At 48.4% G+C, this 21567-nt stretch overlaps 2 protein-coding genes across 3 annotated transcripts in view; one reads left to right on the top strand and one right to left on the bottom strand.

The window, feature by feature from the left end:
* Nucleotides 1–543: 543 nt before the first annotated feature.
* On the top strand, nt 544–2418 carry LOC136107552 (C-C motif chemokine 3-like). Its single transcript, XM_065848660.2, has 3 exons — nt 544–891; nt 1599–1704; nt 2073–2418. The coding sequence occupies exons 1-3, from the start codon at nt 825–827 to the stop codon at nt 2161–2163; spliced, it is 264 nt and encodes an 87-aa protein (XP_065704732.1). The 5' UTR covers nt 544–824; the 3' UTR covers nt 2164–2418.
* Nucleotides 2419–3607: 1189 nt separating this feature from the next.
* RANBP10 (RAN binding protein 10) overlaps nt 3608–21567 on the bottom strand; it is a 67858-nt gene continuing 49898 nt past the window's right edge. For both annotated transcript variants that reach the window (XM_065848100.2, XM_071814266.1), the window contains exons 7-14: nt 20097–20209; nt 17395–17503; nt 16460–16608; nt 14170–14365; nt 12989–13113; nt 11936–12081; nt 11364–11475; nt 3608–9351 (exon numbers count right to left, since the gene is read on the bottom strand). In XM_065848100.2, the coding sequence (XP_065704172.1) occupies nt 9221–9351; nt 11364–11475; nt 11936–12081; nt 12989–13113; nt 14170–14365; nt 16460–16608; nt 17395–17503; nt 20097–20209 (1081 nt within the window). In that variant the 3' untranslated portion in view covers nt 3608–9220. The remainder of the gene's footprint in view (nt 9352–11363; nt 11476–11935; nt 12082–12988; nt 13114–14169; nt 14366–16459; nt 16609–17394; nt 17504–20096; nt 20210–21567) is intronic.

Genomic DNA, 21567 nt, shown 5'->3' with positions numbered 1-21567 from the left:
GCCCTCCCCACAGAAGTGACCCATCAGTACACTGATCACAACAAGCCCCCATCTCTCTGACACACTCATTTCAGTCACAGCACTGGTGTGGGAGGCAAAGGCAATGCTTAGGATCAGGTTTAGGACCAGATCCAGACTGTCCTCAGACGCCCTCATGCCATTGTCCCTTCTATAAAGTCTCCTGAACCCACCAAAATCACCTGCCACCCCCTCCTGGTTTGGTCCAGTGTGTCTTTTTCTGCTTAACAACATCCCATCTCATCCCATCTCATCCCATTCCATCTCATCCCATATCCCATCCCATCCTATCCCACGTTGAGTGCTTCACTGCTGCTTGGGGTAGGGACTCACTAGTCACTTGTTTTTGATGACTTAGGCAAACTAACTAAACCCACCAATGGCCTTTTCCTGCTCAGAGATTTTGGGCTTATTGCTCCTCCTAGAAATAAACAGGAAAGCATTAGATGTGATGTTTCACCCTCACAGAAAGTTGGTTTTAATCTCCTTTCTTGGGTAAGTTTCAGTTCCCCCAAAGCCTCCTGGAAGCCCCTCACAGCCTCATGGCCCTTCCGCAGAAAGCAGAAGTGACTGCCCTACTGCTTGGCCTCTTCCACCCACCGCTGGACATGCCTCCAAGATAAACAATGACATAAATCCCCTCATCCCTGGGAAGAGGCTTCATAGAAGAGGTCCGAAATTTTTGGAAAAGCAGTTAAAGTAGGCGGCATACAGAGGATAAATTATGGTGCAGCAAGAGCCAAAGCCAGAGACACCAGGCAGGACAGCACAAAGCAGGACAGAGGAAGAGCCCTCGCACAGACACCATGCTCACTGCAAGGACAGTCCTGCTGCTCGCCATGCTCCTCACCTTCTCCCTGCACCGTGCTGCAGGTAAGGCACCTCCTGTGCCACCACAGTGGGTCAGGGTCCCCAAGGGGGATGTCCCATTGCGGAGGTCAGGCAGGAAACACCGGCATGGAGTGGGGATGGTGTTGCTGGCAGGAGGATCGACACCCTGGTTGGGGCAGGGTGGCATGTTCTGGGGTGCAGGGAAGGATGGAGAGGGTGGAGAGGGTGCTGGGCGGCCTCAGTAAAGCTGGATGCACAGCTGCTGGTGCAAAATAGAGAAGTTCCTCTGCAGAGGAGTCCTCAGGGGCTTGGGGAGATGCTGCAGAAGCTTGAAGGAGACTCTGGCAGCCACTCCCCGTCTCAGGTGGATGAGCAAGTGGGTTGGGGGGAAGCCCCTGCAGCTGTTTAGACCTTCCCAAACCACCTTGCAAGTTGTGCCATTGCAGTGGAAACTCACAAAACTTCATCCCCAGACCAAGCACCCCAACCTCACCGTGCACTCTGGCAGCTGCCATGTTGCAGGCTGTGTGGGGTGCCAGGTCCCACGCTGTTTCCCGCCTTGCTGTGGTCAATGTTTCCCCAATCCTGTCCTTGCTGCCATGAAGGGAAACAAACCCCCACTCCGGGAGCTGCTGTGAAGCTCCACGTCCTCTGTCCTGTGATTCACGTTGTGCAGTGTCGCTGTCTGGCGATGCAGTTTGCTGCAAAACGCTATCAAGGGAATTCACATCTCTCCCTTCCCTTTGCAGCCTACGACTCGCCCAACGAATGCTGCTATAACCATGCGGAGAAACCCATCCGACGCATAAAGTACTTGTATGAGACACCCAACGCCTGCTCCTTGCCTTCAGTTGTGTGAGTACCCCTGGGGTTTCCTCCCAACCCGCACGGCTGGGAGCCACTCCCCCCACCTCGTCCTGCCCCACAGACAGCACGGTTCCCTCTGGGAGCACGTCTAGGGGGTGCTTCAGTAGGAAGTTAGCTCTCCGGGATAGGCAGAGGGGGAAAAAAATGGGTTTGGGTGCTTTCTGCTAATGCCAGTGGTGTGGGAAGACTCAGACACGCACCATCAGCCCTGTATGAGGAGGGCCCAGGCTGCTGGACATCATTTCCAAACCTCCATCCAGGACAGGGTTGCACATACCGAGGGGAGAAGTGGCGTGCAGGAGGGGAACAGCTCACAGTTCACGTTTTCACTCTCTTTCCTCATTTTCTCACTGCAGGATTGTGACTCTAGACGGTGCCATGATCTGCGCCGACCCCAAGAAGCGCTGGGTGATGAGAGCCATGAAAAGGTTTCAAAGGAAAAAATGAAACCATCCTCTGCCAACCACCATCCGACCCACCCATCCAGCCCTCCTGTTCCAGATGGAGCAGAGGGCACTTGCAGCACTTTTCCAAGGGTCCCATGGTGGTGAGCACCATCACCGCAGGCGGGGCCTGCCCGAAACCCGGCAGGACCGGGTGTCACAGCAGCATGGACCAGCCACCAAGTCCCTTTGGCAGTCACTGCCCTACCAGGATGTGCCCCATGGAGCAAATATTTATAATAAAGACTCATTTCCACAAGCTGCTCTTTGAATTTTTCCTGATTCTTCAGCCCAAGGAGCAGATCCTACCAGCCCAGGGCATGGTGTGGCCAAAAAACCCCTTTGCCACAGGCACATTTCTCCAGGTTTGGAGCAAGCTATGCCTGTTCACGGCATGCACTTCATGGGGAACCTGATAGTGGGGCCAGATCTTGACCCATAGGTGAGGTTACAAATACCCATACCCATGGTTATACATCCTTAGGGCATGCTCTCAACCCCACCCACTCTGCAGGAGCTCCAAAATTAGGTGGTTGAGAGTGGAGGGTTCAGGGCGAAGACATTGATCTGCCAAACCCCGAATACCTTGTCAACCTCCCAGTGTACTGGTGGCCAGTGCTAAACAGGTGAGGGAGGATTTTACTGCCCCAATAGCCTGTTTTGGGTGACAGGGAAGGGAGTTGTGGTGACGTTCAGAATTCATCCAGACCCCAAGGACCCAAGGACCTCCTGTTCCAGATGAGAACGTCACCCAGTGCATGGCACCAGGACCCAAGATGCAGAAGGTGATTCATGACAAAAGGGCATCAATTAATAATTTCTATGGGTTTGACCGCAAGTGTGCGCTGGAAGCGTCCCTTGTCCATTATTTCTGGCAGAGCTCAGCAACTGTGGGAGAAGCTGTTTTGTACAAGTTTTGTAGAACAGCCATCATGTGCTTTCTGCTGAGAAAATCTTATAGCAAAAACACATATAGGTGCCATCGGCTGCTGCATTGTGAACTGCTCCATAAACACCTGCTACCAAAGCTGGGTAGGGCTTACCTGAAAGTCTCAACCATAATTCGTTTCCCTCTAATAATGAGGCAGCAATGGCTGAGCTAAGAGCCTGCCCTGACCACCAAGGACCTGTGCAATGACAGGGACACACTTTTGCTGGCATCTGCTCAGCTCTGGAGGGGAAAAACTCACCCTGAAGCCAGCTCATCCTTGCTGGGCAGAGTCCAGCTCATCCTTGTTGGGCAGAGCCCAGCTCCTTCCAGCCAGAGGTGGGTCCCAGGGCTGATGTCTCCCGAGCCGCAGGACATCATTGCACCACCTGCCCCAACCACTCGTAGGCAGGCAGCCCCGTCCCCTCTCGGAGGGGACACGAGCTGCCACCTGCACCGGCTCCGCCGCTCGCCTTCCCCGGCGAGCAGAGATCAACAAAGCACACAGCTCCGTGCCAGCTCTTGCACATGGATGTGTATTTTAATAAAAATAATTCTGTCAATATACAGCAGAACGTTGATTTCTTTACCATATTTCCAGTATATTTTCATAGGCTTTTTCTCAGTTAAAATCCCCCACCCTCCCCTTTTTGAAGTTTTCATGCGAAGCATCAGATAACTTAATTCACAAATACTAAGCTTAGACTGAACCACTGTGCACAATTTGTGTAATGTCCATTGAGCTGATGTTGCACCAAAGAGGAGAAAACCCCCCTCCAAAGGCGATGAGAAGCCTGGAGCGGTGCAGGGAGACCTGCTCTGTCGCAGGCCAATGGTGGCCGCTGCTCCAGGGCTGGTTGGAAACCTGCAAAGACCTCGCACCCCATGCTCCAGCTGAGCATTTCATACCTGAGTTTTGAGCAACCAGCAGAAGAGAGTTCACCGTGAGTCGGGCAGGTCCTGGGGCTTGCACCGCTGAACAGGTCGCGTGCAAGAGCTTCAGGTGCTGGCAGCCTCCTCCTGCCTCCCCGGGCTGGAGAGCCGCGAAGAGCGTGCACAGGTGGGACCAAGAGAGAAAAATCCCAATCAAATGCCTGCGCAGAGTCCTTGGTCTGGAAGAGTCACCACACTTGTAGTTTTGAAATTTTCTTTAAAATCCTGATTATTGCCAGAGCTACTGTTCCTCCTTTCTCCAAGTTTGAGTTGATGAGGAGCCCCGCCTGCCAAATCCCCTGTGCTCCCACCCAGAGGGAGGATGCAGCTAAAGCCCTGCTGAGCAAAGGGGGCAGAGCGTGTGCCTGGACCCAAGCGGAGTGATCAGAGAAAAGGCGTCTGCCTGGCTGGGGTAGGTTCAACAAGGAGCAGAGGTCTGCGTGGCCTCCAGGAATGTTTCTCTGAGTGTAAATCTCACACAGGACTCGGCTTCGTGCCTGCAGGAGGGAGTTAAGCCTCCCTCTTGGAAATAGAACAGCTGGTGGGATATGTGCTCCTCAAGCCTGGGCTTGCTGGGCACTGCTGCAGCTCAAGGCTGGAAGCTCTGAGCTCTGGTGTGGCACAGACACGCCACGTTCACTCATCCATCACCTGCCACCTCTTGCTGCATGGCAGGCTGGTGAGCAGCTAGTGCTTCCTCTGGAAGAAGCCTCCAGGCTCTCAACTGCTCCCCTTTCCTCCCCAAATCTGGTGTAGCTCCCCCCCATGCTCACCCCACCGACAGTTCCTCCAGCTCTCTGACCTCCACTGCAGACAGGACATGGCTCACAGCCAGCTTTTGGCTTGGGGCAAGAGCTGCTGAACCGCAGCTCCCTCCATCACTCATTGTTCTGGGACAGCAGAAAGGTCCCAGCAGCTCACAGCATATGTCCCATTATGTTCCCCCGCAGCCCTTTTGCGGAAACATCTCAGGACAGATGTGTACAGCTGGAGTCCCCACACCAGCTCTCTACAAGAGACCTGCTCCCCTCTGGATCCACCACTCGGGCTGCTCTAACACAGGCATGGTTTGAAGGAAGCTGCTCCTTCTGCAAAGGGGACTCCTGGGTGGACCAGGACCACCCTGCCAAAGCACATGTCCCCTCTCCCATGTTGTGACCAGCTTCACGGGGCCTCACTGTGCACAGGACTTGAAGGATGACGGACCTCTCTGCCTGCAGCCCTCTGTGGACAGAACTTCCTGACGCCGTGCTGCGTACTGCACAGCTTCATGGCACTTACACGCTGCTACGTAGCCTGGCTGTCATGGTTCACCTTCTCCATCAGCCCCATGATGGCAGGAGGAACTCTGAAACCAGCACCTGAACCACACGTGCTACACAAGTATTGAGGTACCACAGCACAGCAGCATCACCGCAATCCAACAAGGTTTGCTTTGCTGGAGGAGATGGTTCATCATGCCTGGTGCTAAGGAAGAAAATGATAAATTCGATCCCCAGAGCTAGTTACACCAGTTCCACTTGTTCTAGTTGTTCAAGGGAGCCTCAAGAACAAAGCTATTTAAAGAATGGTAAAGGTGCCTTGATAAGACTACATGAAAAATAAGGACACAAGTTGAGGACAGGTAGAGATGTCACTGCTAAAAAAAACCCAAACCATAAGGAATAAGGAAGCAGATGGGAAAAACTCAGGTGTGCAGAACTGTGCACCACTGTGGGCAGCACAAACTCTCATCTGTGGGAGACAAGTCTGGTGATGTTTCAGCCTCACATGAGGGAAGTCCTATATTCAATGTCATCAGCGTTGTAATGCTGGGCCACAGCTGATACCCTGACACCCTCATCGAGAACTGGGAAGCCAGCAGTTTCTGCTACGGGCTACACAAACATCTACCTGGCTTCACTGGTGGGCTGGTGGGAGAACTGACACTGTGAGGGACTGCCCGGACGGAGCAGTCTCAGCTGCAGTGTTCTTAGATTATCTGTCTCTGAGCAAAGTGGGAGGCATCTGGAATAAAAAACACCAAATCACTTCTATAAAAGTAATTTTTAAATTGCATGAAGCCTGTGGTTAGGTGTACAACCACATTCAAAGACCTCGGTTCAGTTCTGTTCACTTTGTCAAATGACCACAACAATTCAAACCAACTCTCAACTGACACAAACCACCAAGGAGCAGCCAGGGACACTTAAAGACCGAGAGGTTTTGAAAAACAACCTGGGAAATCCAAATCAGAAATCTCATCTAGGAATCACACACCGCAAACACATTTCTCTTCCCCACACTGAGTCATGACCACGTTGGTCAGAATCTGAACACAACACACAGTAGTGAAACCACAAGAACGCTTGAAATAAAACAAAACCAAACCAAAAAGCAACAGGTATGGGATGGATAAGTCACAGCAGAAAAGCCTTTGCCCTTCCCCAAACACCAGAATCAGGACACCAGGTCCAAGAGCTTGTGAGAAGCCGGAGCAGCGATGGGTGCCGGTTACAGCTGTGAGGCCAGTCGGTCACTGGGTCAAGTGGAAAGGGAAAAACAGCTCAACCCAGCAGTATTGCTTTGAGTGCACCACTGCTGCTTGTCTACAGGGATCTACTGCCACTACGTGCTGCACATCGTCAGCAGCGGGAAGAGTGACGCAGCCCTGCCACATGCAATTAATCCTCATTAAGAATGTGGCCTCTCAGCACTAACCAGGACATAACAGGAAGACAGTTTCCACCACAGGGAGCGTTCTCCATGAGAAGACAGACAGATTATCCCATCACACATTTCTTGTCAGCAGAATAAGCAGGTATCTAGGAGCATTTCTTGCTTCTTGGTAGTGAAAGGGAAACCAAAACAAAAAAATGCTCCAGGATAGTCAGTAGAGCTGTGCTGAGAGACCACATGGGGCATTAATACGTTGTCTTAAATCATCACAAAGAGAAGGAACAAAGAAAACTAAGAGATAAAGCCGGTGTTGCTACAAAGGAGAGGTCTGACTGCAGCCAGACAGCAGCAAGTTAAACTGTGACCAACAGCTGAAGAAGTCACTGAATGTGAAAGGCAACACCAGGTATTACATTATTCCCAACCCAAGCAGCCACGATCAGCCCTAAGCCTTGGTCTAAGAAGTGGCGAGCCTGCAGAAAACCGCCTCACCAGCCCGAGTTCGTGTGCTGCCTCCGGTGCAGCAGCAGCACTGGGGCAGGCTGGCAGGTCCAGAAGCAGAGGCTCCACAGAAGAATCCTGCTCACCAAAAGCATCTCTGTGACCGCAGCAAGGTAAAAACTGTGGGCTGGGGTAATGCCCATCACTAGGACAATAAGCAGAGCTGAAAATCAACAGATGAGCTTTCAGGCACATGAGTTGTTCCTCAGAACTGAAACATAAGACCCAGATTTGCAAGTTAAATTCTCCTGCTTGGTGCAGTCCTCTGCGCCTGTCTGCCCAGAACAGCTTCAGTAGGCAGAGCTCCCTCTGCCTTTTTTCAACTATGAGTTGATCCAGTAAAAACACCTCCTCCATCTCTAAACCTCATTTTGCCCGTTTTCTTAGACCAGCACGGCTCCAGCACTGCTGCAAAACCTTCACCAAAAGACAGCAACAGGCATTCCCAACCACCTCCAACAGCACCTGAACAGCAGTAAAATACATGTTGTGTCTGAGCTTTCCCTGGGCCCTTCTGAGAGCTACTAACCTAAAATTCATTTAGTGCAGAATTACAATTCCCCCTGTGCAGCCGGACTGAACCTGAAGTCTCGCAGCAGTATATCAGAGGATGGAAAGGACGCGGTCCTGCGGCACAGCCTCAGTGGTTACAAGTGCACGCTCAGAAACACAGGCAGAAGGTTTGAATGCCAAAAGCTTCTTAGCACTTTAAGTCCCTGGGCCTCATACATACTGCAGCAAGGACATATTAGTCCATCATACTTGGAGGTTATTCATCCACAGATCCCTGCTGGTCACTTTTGGGCCTGAAACTAAAATAATTTTCTCAGTAATCTGTAAAGAAACATTACTGCTCCCTTCTGAGCAGCTCAGACCTTAAAAAGCTGGTACTGACTCCAACCCTCAACCTGATCTTGGCATGGGTCACCTGCAAGGGTAAGCACAGCTCACGGTAGTGTTCTCAAGAAACTTCCAAAATTTAGAAGTGCTTGTTTAGATCAGTGTTATGTGGAGGGGTCAGTAAATACTATTATTATTCTTAGTGACAGAGTCCTCCCATATGGAGAAAAAGAAGGATTTGTGATTTAACACAAAAACCGACAGCCCAACCGGGCAGCACCCATGGATGTTTCTTGCAGGCTGACGTGGCCTGCTCCTACCAGCACAGTGGTAGATGACTTCAAATCTGCCACTCCTGTCCCACCAGCTGCTGTGAGAGCTGGATCCACCTGTTTCTCAGGGCTGTGAGAGGCTCCTGCAGCGTAGCCACTAACATAGGCAACATCAAGTCTTCTACTCTTCCCACTCACAAAGACAAGCATTTGGGAGCCTCGTGCTCTTTGAGAGGTGTGCACCATGAAGGACCAAGCTCCTCCAATTCCCATCTCTCATGTGTGATAAGACCTACCTCACCAGGTCTCCTGCAGGGCTGTATGATGTGTGTGGCTGGAATTGAGTCTGTGGGCAATAAATACATCAGTGACGTTGTGGAGGTGGAAGAGACCTTTTTAATAAACAGGATTCAAATAAAATTAAAAAAAAATCCCTCTGAACTGCCACTGCGAGAAGAGTTCAGATAACTAGCACAGAAGATGATGCTGTATGTGCACGATGGAGGGAGAAGGGAAAAAAAGAACAAGTTGTCACCAGCTTGATGAGATTCCTCAGTAAATCAGTAGAAACCAGCTCAGCAAATCTCTCCAGATAAAATACTGTTGGATCCATGAGAAACAACTCAAATCAAAATAAAGAGAAATCCCTACATCGGAAAGCGCTACATTAGAATAACCAGCGAAATACTGAGTGCCGCTGGGGCTGCAGCAATGGCAAGGAGACAGGTAAGATCTGCCGGTTGTTCCTGGGGTCAGGAATAGCCACGCGGTGAGGGACGCACTCAGTCCTGTCACAGGCAGCGTGTGTGCGTGCTAGAGGGGGTGTTGGTGGCAGGGAGGTCAGGCTATCGAACGAGGTGGTGGTGTCAAGTGGCAGCAACGGAGGGTGAAGGGCAGCACTCGATGTCAGCTCCATCTTGCTCTGGTGGCTAGTGCAAATAGTCGTCTACTCTGGCAAAGGAGCAGGAGCCCAAGCCCACGCGAGCCATGAGCCGCAAACACTCTGAGGCCTGGCCCAGGGCAAGCATCAGCGGGGGCTGCTTTGGCAGGTTCTGAGATTCTGTGGGGGCAAAAAAAGACATGTTTAGAAGAGGCGTCCTGGCTGCGTGCCGGCTCACCTGCACTTGGGTCCCTCTCCGTCCCACCTGGGCACCGTCACGGCAGCCCTGGCAGAAGGTGCTGGCTCGGGAAGGAAGCTACTCCCGAGTCCTGCTGCTCCGCATCGCTGCTCCTCCGCACACCCCACCCCAGGACATGTCCCACCATGGGATCCCAGCTCAATGGGGCCTTTGAGAAAGAGCTGCTGTGGTGGCCAGAGCAAGAAAAAGGCAGCGGAGCTCCTGCTGCCTCAGAGTCTGCCAAAAAACCCTCAAAGCATGAGATCAAACCATGGAAGCACAAGGAAAGGCAGGAGAAACTGGCCCCAAGTGAAAGGCAACCTCTCCATCCCTCCCACTTGTGCAAGTCTCCACAGCAGCCCAGGCCCCAGACAAACCCTCTCACTGGTCACTGCTTCTTTTCAACTTCACGTTTGGTATATATGTCGGAGGCAATCCTCAGCTGAACTAGTCAAGGTGTCTTGTGACCTGTGTGACAAAGCATGTCCAGACACCATCTTCCATGTTGCCCTTGTGACAACCCTCAGCAACTTGTCCATGCTTCTCAAGCACCGGACAAACAACAGCTAGAAGTGAGCCGCGCTGCCGGACACCTGCCCATGCTGACTGTCAGCAGGACTCTCCTTCCCAAACCGTATAATTTCTGTTCTTTTACTCAGACAGGAGCCCTCACGGGTTTGTCCATAAAGCTGTTCCTTCCTCCAGAAGACAATCTCTAAATCTCCTTCTGGCACACTCAATGTGAGGTCCACAGACCCACCAGGAAATGTGTCTGGACACAGTGCGGAGTCTGGTGACAGGATCAAGGGCCCTGCCTAGAATGAAACAATCCCTTTCTCGCAGATGGTGGCAGGCCAGAACCTCGTTATCACCATACCCATTTCTTCACTATGGGATTTTCTGTAGCTGAAGATGCCAGGAGGGTCAGCAATGACATGGCAACTCACTGACTGCAAGCACAAGACTTCCACCAGAGAAAGCTACTGCATTTACTATACCAGGTTCAAGATAAGAGAGGAAACGACAACAAGCTGTTGGACCAAGGAACATTCTTGTCTAAGGAAAATGGGAGAACAGGCATAAACATTCACCTCTGAGGACACAGAGGAGGGCAAGAGACTGCTCGTACCTGGATCTAACCATGATCCATCCTGCTGACACAAAGAGCAAAGCTCATCAGAAAAAGGGGAGCTTGTCTTGCTAGCTGAAGAAAATCAACCTGTAACCAGATCAACCTGTAACAGAGGGGTGTCCTCCCTGCATGGTTATGACCAGAAGGGAAAGAACACAGGGCTGGACCACTACCACAGCCCTGATTCCAGCACTGAACTGCAGGCAGCCAGATTCCCAGCACATGATGAACATGCAGAGGCAATGCTCAAAGGGAGACAGACCCATTTCACTCTGCATGTCCCATGTGAGAGGAAAGGTAACTGGATTTATGGCCCACTATGCTTTAGAGTCAACACTATGGAAACCTGCTTCACTTACAAGCCGCTGCAACAAAGCAAGTGCATTCCCTACCAGAAAGCAGGATGATACCAGGACAAAACTATACCAACAACATGGAAAAGGCCCTTGCTAATGCGAGTGAACTAATTCAGATGGGTTTGAAGCAAGACGGAAGAGGGGCAGGAAATACATCAAAGAGATCTTGGCTTCCTCAGTGAGTAGGGGAGGAAAATCTCGAGGAGCAACCTTGGCAGCAGCATTGAGGAAGACCCAAGGAAGGGAGCCAAAAGAAGATTAGTTCAGGTGGATCTGGTCTCTGCAGGTTTCCCTCCCGCCTGCCTTCCTATGTCACTGCCCTGTCAATCCCCCACAACAGAAAGCGAGGCAAGAGCTAAACACAAGCATTTCTGAACTTTTCCTAAGACGGGCTTGCCTGCTACAGGACAGCCCTTGAGAGCAGGTATGTCCTGTGGGTAGCACCCACAGAGGAACCAGACCTTACCCAATATAGCACTATTAAGAGCAGCACACACAGGTTCCCTCTGGATGGGGTCCAGCTGTTGACCGACGGGGCAGTTCCAAGGGTCTGAGTACGCTAACAAGCTAAATGCATCCTGCATGAAAGAACAGAAAGGCACAATAAGGTCATACGTGGCTGTAAATACACAGAAAAACCACCAAGTCCATCAGCCACAGCACATTCTGCTGTCACCAAGCTGATAGGTGCCCACCCCCTGAAAATAAATGGCCCTTTTCTTCTTGGCAGCAAGGGATCACACTGGGCTATCATGATAGTACATTAAGGAGAGTGAGCCCTCCACCTGGCAGGGGAGCCAGCATGGGAAGGCACATAGAGTGTTACCTGGAGAGGAGAAGAGTGAAGGCAGGCAGGAGCTGTGTTTCTTCTCCCCTGTGCAAGAACTGGGTCTAGATGCGCTACATTCACCGAGTTTCGAGCTCTGATCCCCATACAGGCCTCCTGAAGTGGGGGCCACCCAGAACTCTGCGAGAGAACCCACAACCCCAGTCCTGGCCCAGAGAACTGCTGCGGCACAGCACAAGGCCCAGGCTTACCTGAAGCATTTTTTTGTGCATTGTGTTCTTCCCATACTCTCTGCAAAGCTGCTCGCTCAGCATCTGCAGCTCCCGTCCAAACTGGATCATTCGCTCCGTGGCAGCGTGGTTCCCTCCGCAGAGCTGCCTCTGGGGGCAGCTGTCTTCTACAGGAAAGGCAGTGGAGAAATAACAATCACCTCTCATTCCTTGGCACTGCCCACTCTGTGTCATGCTACCCATAAACTCCTTCCCCTTCTGGAGCAGGGAGCTGCTTCCTGCTCTAAATTTATCCCAGCGGAAGCTTTTCGGATCCCTGCCCTACAACAGCCAGTAGTGTTTTTCCCAATAGTGTTTTTTTCATAGCACCTGTTAGGCACAGGGAAAACTTGAGCTCAGTTTGTTCAGTACTATCTACAAACCAAGTCTTCTGCTAAAATCATAGGAACCTGCAACTCCAGCTATGGTACCCTTTCATGTGTGTAGTACAGCACACACAACATGGAAACCCCTGGTCTAACAAACCCTGGACTTAAGAAAACTTTCAGTCAGAGATGCCAACACCACCCAATTCCCAGTAATAGGTGGTCACAACATCCATTATAACTGTAGGAATCCTCAATTTCAGAGGTGGAAAGCTAATTCTTCCTCTCCCTCCTGGCTAAAGCACCCACCAAAAAACAGTTACAGCTGACCACGCTGTGCTGAGGACACTGTGCAGCTGGGCACCAGCCAGCCTTTCACCGCTCGGTTCAGCTCCTCAGTTGGAAGAAGTGTCTCGACTGCTCTGAGCTGGGATTCATCACCACCACTGAAAAAATCTTTGACTACTATTTGCTTTCCCAGCTCCACAACATCACCAGCACTGCTGCAAGACTGTGAAAAGCCAGACCTACTTTTAGTTTCAGGACAGATTCATTTTCCCCGTGAAATGGGCATCTTGAGAACTTTATTCGCTGAGGTGGGGAAAGAATCCCAAAGTAGATGTGTTTTCCCCACAATCCAATCACAATATTAACTCCTGATACCAGCTCCTTCTATTTCCCTTTACCCCTCCTGCCTCTGAGGCCCTACCCATGCTGGACTCATCCGTCTGCAGGATCTCTTCATGTTTGTAGGTGCCATTCATTATCCTGGTGGATGAATTTTCCAGGACTCCATTGGGGTAATGCTCAGCCTCCATTTCCATCTCACTGTCACTGAGGTGAAAGGAGGAAAGAAAAGTCAGATGTCTAAATTAGAAAGGAAAGAAATGAAGAGCTCTGATGCCAAAAGGTTCCCTGTGATGGCCAGTAAAACAGGAAAGGTACCAGTTGGACTACAGGGGCCAGATGGTCTAATTCAGTATAGCAAAAATTGTTGCAGGCTTCTGAAGATAATTTATGAAACAGTTTTCTGTTCTGAAAGCACCTGTTATAATTACAGGTGCAGAGCACTTCTCATTTCCCCTTCAGGAAGCTGTCATCTCTGGGACAGCCAACAACAGCCAGACAGCAGGTAACATACTAACATACTAAACAGGAGGGAAATCTTGGCTGCAGTAAACCACCAACCCTTGCAAAAAGTGCACTGCAGAACACAAGGGCTCTGGGCTTTAACATTCAACACAGCAGACTGAATTAACTGCAACAGTGAGAAAATCTTGCTTGAACCTGTGCTCTACATTAAAAAAAAAATCATAAATCCAGCATTATCAAATTATTCTGGAGGGTGGTAAATTGAGTCTGAACAAGTGTTTGACACTCAGTTACGTGCTGTATGGCTCTCAAGAGGTCATGACAGAGACTACAAACTCTGCTCAGCACAGTACTCTGAGAATGAGTGGACACCGGACACTTTTAAGATTGTGCTGGGCCATCTTGTCTAGACTGTGCTTTTGACAAGAAAGGTTGGACCCTTCCAAGCTGGTGTTCTATGATTCTATCACTGGCTGAGGCAGCAGTAACAAAACCAGGCTCAATGGGAGAGCTTCTCTGCAAACTATCATGTTGGGCTCTGACGGCATCAGTTTAATGGGACAGCTTGGTGTTTGAAACAAGAGCATCATAATATTCCTTATGAGATGGGGCTCCAAGCCAGAGCAGGGGAACTGGAACACGCTTGTGTCTGCTGGGAATAGTAGTGACCTTGCAGATAGTGAAGTTGCTCTGTTGTTCAAAAGAGCAGGACAGATGCCCTCTGGCTCCTCAGAAAGCAGACTGAGCCCTCTCCATTATCGCACCCTCCCCAGGCATCTACAAAGGAAAAAAAAATACCTGGTTTCTTGGTTACTCGTACTACTGTGCTGCTGAGATTTGGTAGAATCTGTAGAATTGGACTCAGAGTAGTTCACAGATGAGGGGGAGGAGGAGGAGGAAGATGAAGACGATGAACTCAGTGTTGGGTATTTACTGTGACTCTGTTTGCTTTTTGTGGACATGACTCCATTGCTACAGGTTGGACTATCTGCCCCTGAAAGTCACGAAGAAAGAGAAAAATGAGACCAGACTGACAATATCACTCTATTGTGAAGTCAACAATTTAGCAAGAGAGCAGACTCCAAAGGAGGAAAGCAAAATAAGACAGCAGATATTAAATTATTACTCATTGTTCTTAAATTCAATGGAGTTTAGAGAAAACACAAATTAACATGGAAGGAACTCAATGCTCATCAGCAACATCTGAGCTTAAGGAAGTTCCAAATATGGACTGTAAAGAAGAGATCAGTAGAACCAGTATACACATACACAAGACATTACTGTGGAAATATGAAGCATCTATGGTTTCTAAATAAGTTTACAAACTCTCTTCTCACAAGCCCAAATATTTCTCAGAAAACCTCTATATGAGAAAACTATGAAAGCACAGGTGAAACCTGGGCCACATGGAGAACTCTTGGGCAGCAGAACTTCACAGGCTTACATTACTTGTATTACACTACTGTCTTACATTATTTGATTCACACAACACTCAGCAAACAATAACAATCCTCTTAAAAATCATGAGCTGACCTTCCTTGTTCAGGAAGACAGACATCACTGAGAGCCAGGCTTGAAATCTCGTCCTCCCCACAAGAAGTGCCTATCAAGCTGTGGAACTCACTGACACAGGACACAAACCATTGGTCACTACTGCAAATTTTATATTAAAAATGTCTGGTTAAACTTACAGGGGCTATTAAATACCAAGACAATGGCAAATCACTAGGGGCTCAAATAGTATTTTGGCAAAAACTCACGATGGGCTTGCCTTCTTCCTATATTCCTCCCTAGGCAACCAATATTGACTGCGGATCTTGGCTAGATGATGTGACCTGGCACAGCTGTTCCTCCAGACATGATGGTGACACACCAAAATTCATCAGCTGATTGCACAATTATATTTATATCTAGGGAATTCATTTATATTTTTTCACAACAATACAAAGATTCAAACAAAAGGCCATGTTGTGCATTTTCACGACAAAGAAGCAGCAGACTGTGCGCTATGGTTCTGCTTAATCTTTAACACGCACTGATGAAATTATCACAGTTTTGAAAGCACAAGAGCTGAGACAGAGAACTGTGGAAGGTGGTATCCCATGCACAGAGACAAATACACGTGAATGCTGCCTTGTGTTGCAGGTTTTTTAATGTAGGTACGTCCTGGCTGAAAACAGGTATTAAAAAGAGCTTTTATGGACTGATGGGAGCATTCTGGTTACCTAGTCAGAGAAACATACCCAGAGTTTCTCGCAGCATCCTATAGGAAAACAAAGATATTGGCTTAGGAAGGTAACAGCTCATAGACGCTCGGGTAATTGTCTTTCTTCCCTTAAATGTTTGCTTGTCCACAGTTTGTCACATGCAGCAGCAGGAATACAGAAACAGAACACCCTCAGATGGTTGGAAGTAGCTCAGACTGTTTTTGAGGGCTCTGCAGGTCGCACTCCTTGGCCCACTCCATCTTCAAAGCCATTACCTAGGGAAGATATCTTTGCCATCCTGGTTTATTTTGTTCTTTCTGCTTCAAATTCTGAAGTTTCACTTCCCAAAACTCCAACAAGTTGATGCTTCAGAGATAGGTTTTGCAGGCACAGAACTGTTCCCTTCTCTCATTTTAGGGCAATAGAGTCCATGGGCGAAGGAGAAGCTCTGATACAAGACACCCCTTAAAACCTTTCTCTCAGTTGGCCAGACCAGTGCATCTTCTGCTTGGTCCTTACTGGAAAACAATTCTTTTGCAGACTCCAAGGTACGAGAAACAGGGTTTGTTTTCCAGACCTCCTCTTACAGCTCGGTCAGTGGAACACTGAGTCAGTGGTGGCTGCGCTAGAAGGCCACATTAAAAAGCTTCTTTATTCTGAAAAAAAATGTGCTCAGCAGACATTTGTCTGTGGAAAATAATTGATGAAAACCCCATTCTGTGACAGTAGAGACACTCATGGCAACAGTATGTTCTCTCAGCTGGTTATCGCAAAGGAAAGCAGCATTTCATAGAATAACATGCAGAAAATAGCAGGTAAGGGACAGTAGTTGACCTTTAACATTTGCTCTTCTCACCAGAAGATAAAAACCCCATACTTACCGGTACTATGAACGTGTGAGTTGCTTGATCCATGTCTAGGACTTAAGCTGGGGGAGCCGGGGTAACTGTCCTGGGATCTGGGGCTGCGGGCACTGAAACAACGTACTTCACTGTCTGTCCCATTCACCATCTCCACAAACTGCCGACACCTGATTTCATAGGAGGGAAGAGGGAGAAAAGGATGCGTGACAGCCAGGATGCTCTGCAGCAAGGTTTTTTGAGTTAAATTTCTAGGCTTCGAAAAATACATTTCAGACTCCTGGTACCTTTGTATTGCAAGTGCTCTGATAATACCATGAGAGGAAGGAGTTCAGAAAATGCAACTTTGATGCTAATGAATGTTGAGACATTCCCAAAAAGCAATTTCCATTGTGCTAAGAAGAAACTGTTCCTTTACAGCATGCTCCCGTTTCCACCACCTTTGCAGGTACTCTGAAATTCAACTGTGGTTTTGTTTCATTGTTTTTGGTTGGTTTGTTTGTTTTCTTTTTGTTGTTGTTTGTTTGTTTGGGGGTTTTCATGTTTTGTTTTGTTTTGTTTCAAGGAGAAGATACTAAATCTGCCAAACCAATGGCATATAGGCAAGGGTAAAAGAAATACAATACTCACAGTGACCGTGAGGAGAGTTCTCCATCAAGCTTAACTAGGAACTGTCCTTATACGTCTCAGGAGGCTGCGAAGACCTACTTCTGCCTGACCTCATGAGGCAAAGCCATAGTGGGTCTGAGCAGCAACAGAGGGGCTACGTCTACATTGCTACAGGCACTGTGCAAAGGACTGAACTTAAGTGCTCTTCCACCTGCTCCCAAAGGGATCTCACACAGTTTGAACCCAGAGCAAGCTCTACAGCCAAACTGCATGGCTGGACAGCCTCTTTCTTCTCTCCTTCATCTACACATTTCAGCATTAGGGAGTATAAAACTATTCATACTTACTTTAACATGAAGAGCAGGTTGGGGTTATGTTCTAGGAGGCCAGGATAGAGCTGCTGTGTGGCTTCTATAGCCTCTCCCACTCTGCCTGCTAATACGAGCTTCTGTATTCCTGAAAGCAAAAGGGAGACCGATTTACACACAGGAATGACCAACAAGAATGGCCAGAAGAGTTGTCTCATAAATGCCACACAGCTCCCCATTCCCACCTCGCACAAGGGCCAGGGAGAACTGGGGACCACATTCGGTTTATTATGTTTTAGGATGAGGAAAAGCCTGTGAAAATGAGACAGAATCTGTTAGTAGCTCAGAAATGCCAACAGCAGAAGGATTTGAAAGATGAAGTGGGTGCTCTGGGACTTTAGTCCTTTGGTCACAGAGCTCTGCAGCAATGGAGAGGAAAGCAGGACACAGCAGCTGGATGGAGCTGGGAAATGACGATTTCAGAGCGGAACCCCCTAGGCCACCCCTACATTACATCCTTTGACTGGTCCATGCCTGGGTGATTACTGTATGGCTGACCACCAGAGGAGCAGAGTATTCTTAGAGTCCAGGGGCTTAAGCCACAGCACAGTGCTGCTTCCCTGCTGCCCGCACCTCTAAGTAGAAGGAATTATACCAACAAAACTGAGTTCCTGCACATCCCACCTCAATCTATTCCCAGAAAAGTAGCCTGAGCTGTAAGGAGGATGTGACACCTGCCAGCAAGCTCCAGGAATCAGCTACTGACTAAACTAGACACAGCTCAACAAGTTATACCCTTGTAGGATGTGCAAAGATACAAGGCAGAAGCCATTTATCACCCAGGTGATGAGCAGGTCAGAGTGGGTCAGAAGACACGAGTGTTAAGACTCAGTGCAGTCACTGATCAATCCCACAACACTCAGAAGCTGCTGATCCACAGTTGTTCACATTTTATTTTTAAGTGTATTTAAACTAAAACTAAATGTACTTAAAAGTAAACATGTATTGCACTTTCTCTTTTTCCAGGACAAACATCAGAGAGGAGGTTTTGAATTGCCTGTGAGGTGCTTTGCAAGCAGAGGCTGCAACTTTCACAAGTCATGAGCAGCTGGAAGCCCAGCCCAGTGATCCTTATTAGTAACTCCCAGTAACAATCTGCAATGACTTGTCTTGGCTCCCACCTCTCAGTGTCTATTGCTTGTTATCATAGCTGAAAGATAAACCCCAAGACGTGGCTCTCACACTGTGTGTTGCACTTTCCTTCATTTCACTCTGTTTCTTCTGCTGACTTGCACATCCGTTTTCACGTCTCGCTGCTTTTGACAGCTCTCTCCTTTGCCTCCTTTGGCAGTTCTCACACATGTCGCTGCCTTTTATATTTTCCCCTCTTTGTTTTCCCATCTGTGTTTTCCTCGCACTTTTTATTTAAGCCCCAACTTCGGAGCTCTCTATTCCTTCCCTCCCATCCGCCTTGTCCAATGTCCTCAGACAAGCAGGACTGCACCGTCTCGCACGCCTCCTGTAAGGCTTTGTCAAGTAAAACCGCACCAGCTGTGGTCAGGGCTGTGTAATGCATGACCTGAAAGCACAGAGTCCACCAGCACTAATGGGCAGCAACTACAAGTTATTTTGGGTACTAAGCAGAGTCCCCACATGAACTTGAATGCATGTAATGTATGGAGAGTGAGCCACAAAGGGGCACGATGCTCCTGATACAGAACAGTCACATGAGAAATGGTTCACAAAGGGAAGGGAAATGCACAGAATGGGACACAGCCTGTATTCAACAGCCAGGAGAATGCAGAAAACACACCAACGTTCTGTGACTCTGCTGTCTGAGCCTGTGAATAGAAAAGCTAAAAACAAGAAGAGTACAGCAGGAAAAAGCTGCAAGTCTTATTCTGCAGGAACCAAAAGCACTAAGAGTCTTAGCAACTGAGAGATGAGTTGCTTTGGAGGAAATAGCAGTAATCAAAACAGACACCGAATACAAATTCTTCACTAGTGTGAGCTAAACACATAGGCTGTGAATCTGCAAAACCCTCAACATGCAAAAAATCTACCTGAAGACAAAGTGTGCAAAGGGACTGGAAGACTGGTTAACTCTGGGATATACCGTACTAACAGACTGATGTGTTTGGGTCTCTATGATCATGCTAACGAAGCTGCCCCTGCTGCAACAGACTGCACTGAAGAGCCCAAATCTAAATGGATCTCTGGTGCATGGTGACCTCAGCTCAGGTAAAGTCCAAGGTAAGAATTCTATTCACCAATTTGGCACTACCTCCAAGAAAGCACCTTCTGCCCTAGATATTACGTTTAGCCTGATGTGTCAAATTGCTGGACTCCAAGCTGAGTCACCTCATCTCTTCCAGGATTCAGCTATTGATTTTCAACAAGGCTGAGGGAAATTAACCAAGTTGATGAGGAAAACTTAGCACATTCAACACCATCAAGCATGCAGGTAATTTCTCAGAGCAGACAGGCAAAGGAAAGAATAGGGCAGTTCTTCAGGCAAAGATGGCAGAGGGGACACACTGATGATGGCAAAAGTCCTCCCAGCAGTGGTCCCCAAGCTCTACAGGCCCACAGGCAGCAAAGCAAAGTCAGCAGTGTGGTGCAGACCCCTTTGTACACTCCTGGAATAACTTTTCTACTTCTACAGCACTTAATTCCAGAGTCCCGAAGGTAACATGTGGCCAACGTTCCACGCTTTGGGAATGACCCCCCAAGAGACTTACTTTGTCTGTTCTTTATTGAGGTCTGTTCTTCCTGGATTGTGGTGTCCGTGACTCTGGCAAAGGCGGTCGCTGTTGAACAGTACCCATGATGAACCAAATACGATGAAACCATACTAGAAAATAAGAAAATACAAACAGGCAAGGAAGCATTGGTAAAACGGGGTAATCACAGTGAAGAAAAAAACCAACACAACAGAAGTAGCAATTTCAGTGACCAAACTCAACTTGCTTAAGACATAACTATGGTCGTACTTTTGGGTCCATACAATGTAAATTTACAAGACAGGCACCTCATCCCCAGCAAACAGGAGGGAGGCTCTAAATTCACCTTATGGGAAAAAAAATACTCCAAATGCATACAAGGTATTTATGTATTTGATGACTACTGTCCAAGGGTCACTTGTAAGAGCTTAATACTGCATTACTGCCAGTGACATCCTATACAGATACAAAATACGAACCTCAGAGAGGCTCATGGCTTTCAAGTAGATCTCAAAAAAAAAGATTCTGGTCCTGCATTTCTTCCATCATTTATTTTGCCAGTGATTATATCTTTGGTAGTCAATTCTCCTTATGAATTTACACATTCACAGATACTTTTATTTGCTGATTTACAAAGAGTACACTGTCAGTATTGATTTTACAAACAATAACACACTTTTAAAGTTGTATTTTCAAAAAGTGTTGGGAAGGGGTGATAGTATCATTGCCAGAAAACAAACACAACAAAAATGCCTTTCAGAACAGACCATTTCTAAAGCACTTGTGCCTTCCCAGGATATGGAGGGTAAATGTTGAAGCTCACTGGATTTTTAACAAAACCTAAAAAGCCAGGAAAGGATTTCAAAGCTTCTAGCGATGAATCTCAAAACAGCCTTCTCATCATGAATCTGGTATGGATCCAGTCAAGTCACAGCTCAAACGCACCACTGACTTGCTACTTTCAGTAAAAGAAAGAAGCATTTTATGAGTCAGCAGTAATTTTCAGGTGTAATATTGTAAGCAGGCGTGTAATTTTTAAAACTTGTTTTAAAACAAAGTGCTCCTGACCACTGTTGGTACACGACGTGCCCCTGCCCTTGGCATGGCACAGAAGGCGTAAGCAAGTGCATCCCTCTGCCGAACACAGCAGGCAGGTCACCCTGGCTCAGCCAGGCTGAAACACTGAACACAGCCATCCAGGCGGGCAGAACAGAGAGGAAAACAGTCCTGGGGGAACATTATCACAGTCCAGTGTGACCTGTGCAACATGTTCATGCGGACAACATAAATCTTTCAGAATCCCAGGAATCCAAAGGAATAGCTTTTACCACTTGGGAGTCACGGGTGAAACTTGTTGAGAGCAAAAGTGCTCAAACCACAGGAGCAGTCATCTCTGGGCTGCATCTGGGGGTGCTTCTCCCACCTAGAGCGACCACAGTGGTGGTAGGTTTGTACCATTTGTGTCTCTTCTTCTTCAAAACAGTCTGAC

Source organism: Patagioenas fasciata, chromosome 13 (assembly GCF_037038585.1).
Source record: "Patagioenas fasciata isolate bPatFas1 chromosome 13, bPatFas1.hap1, whole genome shotgun sequence".
Taxonomy (NCBI): Eukaryota; Metazoa; Chordata; class Aves; order Columbiformes; family Columbidae; genus Patagioenas; species Patagioenas fasciata.
Note: the sequence above shows the minus strand (reverse complement) of the source record. Positions and strands in the feature narration are given on the sequence as shown.